This window comes from Brachycentrus maculatus, unplaced genomic scaffold (assembly GCF_059751285.1).
Source record: "Brachycentrus maculatus isolate JH-2025_06_01 unplaced genomic scaffold, ASM5975128v1 h1tg000440l, whole genome shotgun sequence".
Lineage (NCBI taxonomy): Eukaryota > Metazoa > Arthropoda > Insecta > Trichoptera > Brachycentridae > Brachycentrus > Brachycentrus maculatus.
The window spans coordinates 150,898-163,011 of NW_028281188.1; the positions used below are offsets into that span (position 1 = coordinate 150,898).

The 12,114-nt window shown below is 40.4% G+C and overlaps 1 protein-coding gene across 1 annotated transcript in view; it reads left to right on the plus strand.

Annotated features, from left to right (window-relative positions):
- LOC148302544 (ATP-binding cassette sub-family C member 4-like) overlaps window positions 1-12,114 on the plus strand; it is a 90,948-nt gene that overhangs the window by 49,574 nt on the left and 29,260 nt on the right. Inside the window, exons 3-7 of the mRNA XM_088271448.1 lie at window positions 3,312-3,513; window positions 4,695-4,920; window positions 7,493-7,590; window positions 8,188-8,587; window positions 11,792-11,985. Of these exons, the coding sequence (XP_088127574.1) occupies window positions 3,312-3,513; window positions 4,695-4,920; window positions 7,493-7,590; window positions 8,188-8,587; window positions 11,792-11,985 (1,120 nt within the window). The remainder of the gene's footprint in view (window positions 1-3,311; window positions 3,514-4,694; window positions 4,921-7,492; window positions 7,591-8,187; window positions 8,588-11,791; window positions 11,986-12,114) is intronic.

The window sequence follows — 12,114 nt, forward strand, 5'->3', positions numbered from 1 at the left end:
TACCGTTCTCTCCTCACTCATTCGTTCTACATGTCCAAACCATCTCAACACGCCTTTCTTAATTTTATCGATAATGCTTGTCTCAGCTTTGCATTCCTTCCTTATTTCACTATTCGCAGATCCATCATGCATCGTTTTGTCGCACATTCTTCTGAGAGATCGCATCCAGTAAATTATTTTACATGCATTTAACTTACTGTTTGCCTCCGTAGTGTAGAGGTCAGCACGTGTGGCTGGATTAAAAGGTAGCAGTGCCAATAATTAGGTGTTAGGAATTCCTTATTTTTTCAATACTCAAATTTAAGACAGCTAATTCAGCATCTCACAGATCCTTTTGTTTTGTTTGAAACGACTTTTGGCTAAGTCGTTTTAATTTATTTCTACAGCGTGCCAAGTCTCTTGGGAGGCCCAGCAGGTTTAAACAAAACACATATTACGCAATCATCCCGACTTGTCGAGAACTTGTTCGTATTGAGCTGTGTTTATACAAAACCATGTCAATGACACTCAGACTCAAAATCATCATAAAATATAAGCGGAATGGATAAATATCACGATGTGTGATTATTGGCTACTTAAAAATTAATATGAAAAATCACAAGACTATCAGTAGCATTCTTATTGAAATCTGTAAGGAACTAAGGGAGATATCGCTCACTCCTTTCAAGAACGTCAAAAATAAAAAATCGTCAATTTTCAGGTGTGCATGTTTTTGGCATGCTCAGAAAATGTACCATATCCCAGCAAAAGAGGTACATTTTTAATTTAATATTTACCCGCTACAGGGCAGAAAGTGTTGTTTTTGCATTTTGAAGAAAAGTTATTGTTTTATTAGTTTTTTTAAATATACTAAATATTTTTTAAATGGAAAAAAAACCTTTAGGTTTTACCTAAAAAGATCTGTTGCACAGTAAAAAGTTCAATAAGTGGCTTGATATTCATTTTTAATACATTGTATTATATTTTTAAACCTTAAAAACGTTCTCCTGAAAAATGAAGTTTTTTTTTATTTATGACGTTCTTGAAAGGAGTGAGCGATATGAAGGTTTAAACTTTAGATATTTTTACAAAACGAAAAACGTGCGTTCGCATACGTCATCAAATTTCCGTCATCGAACGTTTTATGCCGTCATATGGTTTATTGTCTAAAGAAGCTGTCATAGTATTAGGGTGGAGTGTTTGTTTACCACTACACAACCATTTGTGTTATACAAATATGATGGGAGTGGGGGGGTGGGAGGGTGGACCAAAGACATCAACAAATAGAGCCGCCAATAATTTAGCAAAGACATCAACATTAAAATAACTCCAAAGTTTATGTGACGTCATTCATTGCCAACTAACGAAAATGGCGTTTTTTCGAAGGCGAATTTTCCAAAAGAAACTGATGAATGAAAATATGAATTATATCGGCTGTTATAAACACTGCACGAGTGTAATACAATCCTTTATAGGTTGAGTATGTTAAATTAGATATTCCTCCCGTCTGACAAAGATCCATTAGCTATTCAACGACTTAAAACCTGAGTAGGTTCAAAATCTGCAGTACAGTGATACCTCTCATACCGAGTAATTCGCAGTACATTTTCTGGGCACTCCGAAAACATGCACAACTGAAAATTGTCGATTTTTGATATCGCTCACTCCTTTCAAGAACGTCATAAATAAAAAACTAGATTTTTCAGGAGAACGTTTTTAAAGAAATCACAATGTATTAAAAATAAACATCAAGCCACTTATTGAACTTTTTACTGTACTACAGATAAAATCTAAAGGTATATAATATAAATATAAAAATATATCTTTTTAGGTAAAACCTGAAGGTTTTTTCTCCATTTGAAAAATATTTAGTATATTCAAAAAAATAATTAAATGATACCTTTTCATCAAATGCAAAAACAACACTTTCTGCCCTGTAGCGGGTAAATATTAAGTTAAAAATATGCTGCTTTTGCTGGTATATAGTACATTTTCTGGGCATTCCGAAAACACGCACAACTCAAAATGCACGATTTTTTATTTATGACGTTCTTGAAAGGAGTGAGTGATATATGACGTTGTTGAAAGCAGTGAGCGATATGACTGAGTATAATTTTTTTATTATGGATTACGATATGTTTATTTTAATGGGACATTTTTTTTTACAGTCACCCCATGCGTTTGAACGATATATTTGGGAAAAATACTGTAGATATTTGAATTCTTATCATCATCAATCATTTAGGAGTCATTTATCCAAGGTAATTGACAGTAAGTCAGGTTAAGGAAGACGAGAATCTCATACATTTTTCAGACTAACCTTCATTTTAAGTAGGTTACAAAATGATTCATAGCTTATATATTTTTGAACATAAAAGAAAACAATCCTGTTACATATCGCTCACTCCTTTCAAGAACGTCATAAATAAAAAAAACTTCATTTTTCAGGAGAACGTTTTTAAAGTTTAAAAATATAACACAATGTATTAAAAATAAATATCATGCCACTTATTGAACTTTTTACTGTGCAACAGATCTTTTTAGGTAAAACCTGAAGGTTTTTTCTCCATTTGAAAAATATTTATTATATTTAAAAATAAAATTAAACAATACCATTTCTTCAAAATGTAAAAACAACACTTTCTGCCCTGTAGCGGGTAAATATTAAGTTAAAAATATGCCGCTTTTGCTGGGATATAGTACATTTTCTGGGCATTCCGAAAAGATGCATAACTGAAAATTGACGATATTTGAATTATGACGTTCTTGAAAGGAGTGAGCGATCTCGCGTTTTCAAACCTCTTGAATTTTCTCATTAATTGATTCGGCAGTCACTTTGTGGTAAAACCTATCCATTTTTAATTAAAATTTTACTTAGTAAATACCACTTTTTCTTAAAATCTACTGTGACACGTGTTTCGATGCATTGCGCATCATTTTCAAACACCGTATGTGAAGCTGATTCTAAATTTTAGAGTAGGGTCCTTGGGACGTTGAAGATTGAAGAGAGCTGGTTTTAATTTTTATTTATTTATTTAATTTTTTATTATTTTTTTATATTTTTATTTCTTATCAGTGGGAATATAGACAATAGGGGGGAGGATATAGTCACTCATAAATATACTATCTGGATGATCTTCCTGGTGTTCTGGGTGTTGTGTATGTCATCTAGATGATCTTGCTGGTGCTCTGAGTGTTGTATATATCGTCTGGCTGATCTTGCTGGTGTTCTGAGTGTTGTATATGTTGTCTATCTAGTCTTGCTGGTGTTCTGAGTGTTGTGTGTATATGCTGTCTGGCTGGTGTTCTGATTATGACGCTCTTGCTCGCAGACCGTTCCAGCCCGTGCTGCTGGCGCTGCTGGTGACGCACTTCGAGCCGGGCGGGCCGAGCCGGCAGGCGGCGTGCCAGTACGCGGGCGCGCTGGTGGCCGTCTCCTTCGTGTCCGTGGTCATCCAGCACCACATGGCCCTGCGCCAGATGCAGCGCGGCATGCGCATCCGCGTCGCCTGCTGCTCGCTGCTCTACAGAAAGGTAACCCAACCTATAATTATAAAATAATAATAAAACCCTTATCCGCACCCCAATGGTGCATAGGGCACTGTGTCATATAAACGCAGTGTTATCTTGATCGTTTACACATGAAGGAAAGGTGATCAGCCCTCCACTTCAAGTACCAGTCTATGGTAATATTGAATAAATATTACAGTGAAAAAAATCACTTATATTTTATTTTACCCCCCTTGGGAATCGAACCCAGGACCTCCAGAACGGTAGCCGAGCGTGCTGACCATTACACTACGGAGGCGGACTAATCCAACCTAACCCCCTCAAAAACAAACCTCCCAACACAATAACCTCCCGAAGGATACCATATAACTGAAAATATTCTTCTTCTCCGTCTTATTCCTCATTACTGAGGGTTGTGACCCTTGTGGAAGCAACGACTCTTCTCCAGTTATCCCTTGACTGCGCTGCACGTAGCGCTCCAACCACCTTAACTTGATCAGTCCATCGTGTGGGGATCTTCCTCTCCCTCTCTTCCCCTCCAGGCTACCGATCTCAACCAGTCATTCCAGGATATCCTGATTGCCACACGCAACGTGTTCAAAGAACTGGGGAATCCATCGTGTACAGACACTGGCCAGAGTCACGCTATCCAAGTGTAATTCTCGATGAATGGACTCGTTGGTACGTCTAGCTGTGCTTAATATAAAATATTAAGGGATCAGGCAGGATGAGTGATTGGAAATATATTTAATAACCTTTTGACTGTGACTGCCAATCACCAAAAAAAATAAAAAATAAAGCCATTTGAGATCTACCTAAGCTTCTTTCCCTAAGCGTCAAAATATTTTGAATATTGTTAAGTAGATATAGTTTTAGTATTAATCAGTCTTGATAAAGAAGCGGTTAGTTTCGAAACTGGTAGACATTATAATTAAGTTATAATAAAATATTTATAGTGATTTTAAAACAAAGTTACATTTTAATTATAAAATGGAAAATCACAAAGTAAGTGCTTCAAATATGAATTTTAAACATTTCTTCATTTTATTGATAATGCTTAGCTTAGCCTTGCATTCTTTCTTTATATCATCATTGAAACATCTATCTATCCATCATACATGGTGCTTCAAATATAAATTAGATAGTATTATTCTTTATCTATATTGAGATGATATGTAAAACATGTAATTTTTGTCGTTTTGCAGACCCTCCGTTTAAGTACGGCCGCCCTGGGCCAGACCACGGCCGGGCAGGTGGTGAACCTGATGTCCAACGACGTGGGCCGCTTCGACACGGTGCTGCTCTGGCTGCACTTCCTCTGGATCATGCCCTTCCAGATGGCGCTCATGTGCTACCTCATCTACACGCAGGTCGAGATGGCCGCGCTCATCGGCGTGGCGGGCGTCATCCTGCAGACGCTGCCGGTGCAAAGTGAGTGCGAACCTGACCTAACCTAACCAGACCCAGCAAACCGAGTTTTGCCAAGCTCCTGAGGTAGTGTGGGATTTCTACCCACTAAAGAGAACTCCCTCCTCTCTGTCAGCTGCCTCCCCGGAATCTGCTTTCGTGCATTACTTCAGGGAGGCAGCTATGGTCCTAGACCTCACCCAGGGTCTCTGCACTGGTAATCTACGCCGGGATCTTTGCTCTACTTTTGCCCTCATAACACACAATGCGTACTTTGCCCAGGCTGACCATTCCATTGTCCAGCATGGAGGGGACCATGGTGCTTGGGTATGGGCATGGGCATGGTGCGTGGCGACAGTTAAGTGCTTCCAAGTTCATCCTTTAAAGAGGTCCGCGATTCATTCCATGCTGGGCAGTCGAAGGTCGTGTGGGTAGCGTCATCGTCGCTGCCTCCACAGTAATGGCGCTCACAGGTTGCTTCTTTCCCTATTCTGTGTAAGCAAACCGGGTCTGTCAGTATAACCAAATCTGTCCTAACCCAACCCAGCAAACTCTAGAGCAGACTTAACAGGTTGTCTTTAGGTCTGTCAGGATGCCCAGATAGTTCTGTATCTGATAAATTAGGAGTACTTTCAAGAGCAGATATGAGTAAGCTGTTTTTAGTTCTGTCAGGATGTCTTGATGCTTTTGTATGAGACCCAACCCAACCTAGCACTGAGAACCAATGAGCAGATGAGACTTGAAAACCTCCCTTCTCTGATTCTACTCATACAGACAGACCCCACATGCTTCAATTTTTTGATGTTTTTTTACAGGATGCTCTTAGACCTAGTAGATGGAACATGCTGTATTTAACCAATTGATGACCTGGAATAAGGAAAGCAGTGTCATTTGTTGCTTCAAACCAATCCATAAGATTGATCCCACAGAAGAGAATCTTTTTATAGGTGTCTCAACTTGATATGAAACATCTATCGTTCCTCTTTATATGAAAGAAGATGGAAGTTTGAACATTCCTGGCATTTAGCTGGCTTAAGCGATCACTTTATACACTAATGTTGTAAGCTCTGAGATACTCAGACTTCCGAGATACTATCTTCTTTCATATAAAATCTTTATTAAGTCGAAGAGGTACTAGGCAAAAATCTATATTCTCAGTATTTGTACATAATGCAAACTATGCCATGTTCTCTCCCATTCCGTGGCTTCACATGTTAGCCAATGCTTTTGATAGTATAATAATAATAATAATAATAAAACCCTTATCCGCACCCCAATGGTGCATAGGGCACTGCTTCATATAAACGCAGTGTTATCTTGATCGTTTACACATGAAGGAAAGGTGATCAGCCCTCCGCTTCAGGTACCAGTCCAGGGTAATATTGAATAAATATTACAGTGAAAAACTCACTTATATTAATTTGACCCTCCCCTGGGAATCGAACCCAGGACCTCCAGGACCAGCGTGCTGACCATTACACTACGGAGGTGTAGAAAGAGGCATTGAAAGTATAGATTAATTTAATATATTGTTATCCACCTTGAAGTCTGTACTTTCTCAGCATTCTTCTCCATGTTATAATGGATAAATGTAAATGTTGTGTTTCACTCTCTCTCGCTGCTCGCTGATAGTGTGTGAAGGAGACGTGTATTTACCAGTGCTTACTATTTGTTATTTTATTATTATTTTATTTTTAAGAGTTTTTGTTTCTCTATAAGTGTATTCATTGGTGTATTTTTATATTAGATACTGTATATGTCTTCTTCTTCTTTGTCATCTTGTTGCAGGCCTTGTGGCCTGTTTTTTAAAGGAGATCAGCCTCCTACGATGTCGATTCCCAGCTATCGACCCATCTCTTTGTTGGTCTGCCCGCGAGTCGTCTACCATGTGGTTAGCCGTATGTGGAGGATTAGGGATGGTTCCATTCTCCTCACACGCGCATACCATTGTCTCTTTCGTTGCCTTCCCCCCCTAACGACATCTTCCATCTCGCATATTTCCCTGATCCTGGCATTTCTTATTCTATCTCGAATATAAAATATCTTCTTTCATATACTCAGTTTGGTCCGCCTCCGTAGTGTAATGGTCAGCACGCTCGGCTACCGTTCTAGAGGTCCCGGGTTCGATTCCCAAGGGGGGTAAAATAAATATAAGTAATTTTTTCACTGTAATATTTATTCAATACTACCCTGGACTGGTACCTGAAGCGGAGAGCTGATCACCTTTCCTTCATATGTAAACGATCAAGATAACACTGCGTTTATATGACACAGTGCCCTATGCACCATTGGGGTGCGGATAAGGGTTTTATTATATATTATTACATATACTCAGACTTCCATCTTCTCTCATATAAAGAAGTCTGAGTATCTCAGGGCTTACAACATTAGTGTATAAAATGATCGCTTAAGCCAGCTTAATGCCAGGTTGTAAGCCCTGGAATGCTCAAACTTCCATCTTCTTTCATATAAAGAGGAACGATAGGTGTTTCACATCAAGTTAGGACACCTTTAAATTGACACCTCATCCGTAGGGTGAATAACCCAGTGTCTGATATAATAAATAATTGTCAGCTGATTATCGTTTCATTTCCAGGTTACTTGAGTAGTCTAACGTCCAAAATGAGAATGAAGATTGCCAAAAGGACAGACGAGAGGGTGCGTCTGATGAACGAAATTATCAACGGAATTCAAGTGAGTGTCCTTTTGTTTGTATACATACTTGGTTTGTATATTGAAAATGCAAATAAGTCTAAATAAGGCATAAATGATGAGTGAAGAAATAACAGTAAAACAAATATATGAGGCGAAAGCAGTTGGAAATAAAAGCTGAGGAAGAATGGGGAAAACTAGGCATTTTCGAGTATTTAAAATACTCGAAAGTGGTCAAGTCAGGAGTCGGAATATTTGATATATGATTATTATATATGATTTGTCCGCCGCCGTGGTGTAAAGGTTAGCAGGTTCAGCTACCGTCCTGGTGGTCCCGGGTTCAATTCCCAGGGGGGGTGAGAATAAATATTAGTGATTTTACACTCTAATATTTATTTAATATTACCCTGGACTAGTCCTAGAAGCGCAGGGTGATCACCTTGTCTTCATGTGAGTAACGACCAAGATAATTTTGCGTTTGTATGCAGTGCCCTATGCACCATTGGGGTGCGGATAAGGGTTTGAATGAATGAATGAGTACCCACGATATATAGAACTCTTGAAAGAACTGCCCCAAAACAACGGGGATTATATAAGTGATAAATTGGTTTTTTTTTGTTATATGTTTTTTTGTGTTAGGTGATCAAGATGTACGCTTGGGAGAAGCCCTTCGAGAAGGTGGTGGCGGCCGCGCGCGAGTACGAGCTGTCGGCCATCATGGGCGCGTCGTACCTGCGCGGCGTGTACATGAGCTTCATGGTGTTCACGGAGCGCGCGTCGCTGTACATCACGCTGCTGGCCTACTCGCTCATGGGCAACCCCATCTCGGCGGCGGCCGTGTTCTCGCTGGCGCAGTTCTACAACCGCATCCAGGAGACGCTGGCCTTCCACTACCCCAACGCGGTGTCGCAGGGCGCCGAGTGCCAGGTCACCTGCACGCGCATCCAGGACTACCTCATGCTGCAGGAGCGGGACCACGAGGAGGACAAGAGGAAGAGGGACGCCAAGAACTTGGAGTACAAGGGAGTCGGCAACTTAGGCAAGCTAACCCTTCTTCATCACTTCTCATACTTAACACGTTGACTGCCAACTACGAGGTGACTCGTAGTTTGCGTTCTTTAGGAGTTATCTCCTACTGTGTTTACTTGCCATATTCCTGCAGCTACCATCTAATTCCTAGTACATCAGTGCTAATATGGATAGCCCCGACTAGGAGTTATCTCCTACTGTGTTTACTTGCCATATTCCTGCAGCTACCATCTAATTCCTAGTACATCAGTGCTAATATGGATAGCCCCGACTAGGAGTTATCTCCTACTGTGTTTACTTGCCATATTCCTGCAGCTACCATCTAATTCCTAGTACATCAGTGCTAATATGGATAGCCCCGACTAGGAGTTATCTCCTACTGTGTTTACTTGCCATATTCCTGCAGCTACCATCTAATTCCTAGTACATCAGTGCTAATATGGATAGCCCCGACTAGGAGTTATCTCCTACTGTGTTTACTTGCCATATTCCTGCAGCTACCATCTAATTCCTAGTACATCAGTGCTAATATGGATAGCCCCGACTAGGAGTTATCTCCTACTGTGTTTACTTGCCATATTCCTGCAGCTACCATCTAATTCCTAGTACATCAGTGCTAATATGGATAGCCCCGACTAGGAGTTATCTCCTACTGTGTTTACTTGCCATATTACTGCAGCTACCATCTAATTCCTAGTACATCAGTGCTAATATGGATAGCCCCGACTAGGAGTTATCTCCTACTGTGTTTACTTGCCATATTCCTGCAGCTACCATCTAATTCCTAGTACATCAGTGCTAATATGGATAGCCCCGACTAGGAGTTATCTCCTACTGTGTTTACTTGCCATATTCCTGCAGCTACCATCTAATTCCTAGTACATCAGTGCTAATATGGATAGCCCCGACTAGGAGTTATCTCCTACTGTGTTTACTTGCCATATTCCTGCAGCTACCATCTAATTCCTAGTACATCAGTGCTAATATGGATAGCCCCGACTAGGAGTTATCTCCTACTGTGTTTACTTGCCACATTCCTGCAGCTACCATCTAATTCCTAGTACATCAGTGCTAATATGGATAGCCCCGACTAGGAATTATCTCCTACTGTGTTTACTTGCCATATTCCTGCAGCTACCATCTAATTCCTAGTACATCAGTGCTAATATGGATAGCCCCGACTAGGAGTTATCTCCTACTGTGTTTACTTGCCATATTCCTGCAGCTACCATCTAATTCCTAGTACATCAGTGCTAATATGGATAGCCCCGACTAGGAGTTATCTCCTACTGTGTTTACTTGCCATATTCCTGCAGCTACCATCTAATTCCTAGTACATCAGTGCTAATATGGATAGCCCCGACTAGGAGTTATCTCCTACTGTGTTTACTTGCCATATTCCTGCAGCTACCATCTAATTCCTAGTACATCAGTGCTAATATGGATAGCCCCGACTAGGAGTTATCTCCTACTGTGTTTACTTGCCATATTCCTGCAGCTACCATCTAATTCCTAGTACATCAGTGCTAATATGGATAGCCCCGACTAGGAGTTATCTCCTACTGTGTTTACTTGCCATATTCCTGCAGCTACCATCTAATTCCTAGTACATCAGTGCTAATATGGATAGCCCCGACTAGGAGTTATCTCCTACTGTGTTTACTTGCCATATTCCTGCAGCTACCATCTAATTCCTAGTACATCAGTGCTAATATGGATAGCCCCGACTAGGAGTTATCTCCTACTGTGTTTACTTGCCATATTCCTGCAGCTACCATCTAATTCCTAGTACATCAGTGCTAATATGGATAGCCCCGACTAGGAGTTATCTCCTACTGTGTTTACTTGCCATATTCCTGCAGCTACCATCTAATTCCTAGTACATCAGTGCTAATATGGATAGCCCCGACTAGGAGTTATCTCCTACTGTGTTTACTTGCCATATTCCTGCAGCTACCATCTAATTCCTAGTACATCAGTGCTAATATGGATAGCCCCGACTAGGAGTTATCTCCTACTGTGTTTACTTGCCATATTCCTGCAGCTACCATCTAATTCCTAGTACATCAGTGCTAATATGGATAGCCCCGACTAGGAGTTATCTCCTACTGTGTTTACTTGCCATATTCCTGCAGCTACCATCTAATTCCTAGTACATCAGTGCTAATATGGATAGCCCCGACTAGGAGTTATCTGCTACTGTGTTTACTTGCCATATTCCTGCAGCTACCATCTAATTCCTAGTACATCAGTGCTAATATGGATAGCCCCGACTAGGAGTTATCTCCTACTGTGTTTACTTGCCATATTCCTGCAGCTACCATCTAATTCCTAGTACATCAGTGCTAATATGGATAGCCCCGACTAGGAGTTATCTCCTACTGTGTTTACTTGCCATATTCCTGCAGCTACCATCTAATTCCTAGTACATCAGTGCTAATATGGATAGCCCCGACTAGGAGTTATCTCCTACTGTGTTTACTTGCCATATTCCTGCAGCTACCATCTAATTCCTAGTACATCAGTGCTAATATGGATAGCCCCGACTAGGAGTTATCTCCTACTGTGTTTACTTGCCATATTCCTGCAGCTACCATCTAATTCCTAGTACATCAGTGCTAATATGGATAGGTGTCGCATGGGAAGAGAACACAATGCTGGTTTACATGAACAGAGAATTTATTTTTTAGCATCTCATCATTTACAGTGCTGACGACCGTCATAGGCTGGTTTAAGTGATCACTTTACACACGTGTAACATTCACCAATTGTACCCATTATTGACAACCACACTTCTCAAATTCTTGGAAGCTCTATATATATGAACCAATTTTGAAACATTGTTCTTGAATCACTAGAACTTCACTAGAGATATCTATTGGCGAGATGAAAAGAAGCTTTCTATTGAGCAAAAACTCTTTTTTTAGTATGTGAGGTTTTTTATTAGTATATGACTAGTCGTCAGCCTCGTAAATGCCCAGACTTGTCATGAGATGTCAAAAAATAATATGAAAATAACTCCTGTGATTAGAGATAATCCAGATTTACTGAACAAGTATTTAGACACGCTCAAAATGTACCTACTTATACGATCAAAGTCAAAGTAGACTTATAAAATACCCATCCGAATGTGTTAACCTGCCCAGACATTGATATTTCTTGATCTATGATTATAATATCAGAATGTAATAAGTGTTGATATTTTGAATTCTAGCCTTCGAAGTGGACTCCCAGAACAGGATGGTTCCACTCCACCAAGAGCCGGCCGGAGACATGGAGAAGATCCCGGATGTCTCCTTGAACGGGGTGACGGCGTCCTGGGGCGAGCAGCCGACGCTGAAGAACATGTCTCTGACAATTCCCAGAGGAAAGTTGTGCGCTGTCATCGGCCTCGTTGGCTCCGGAAAGGTTGGTATAACACAGATGAAGAAGAATATGGAAGTCTAGGTATTCACAGGGTTCCAGCTGGTGATTACTAGACAACATGTCAATCATGGGTAGAATGGTAAATGTTACACATGTCGCTCACTCCTTTCA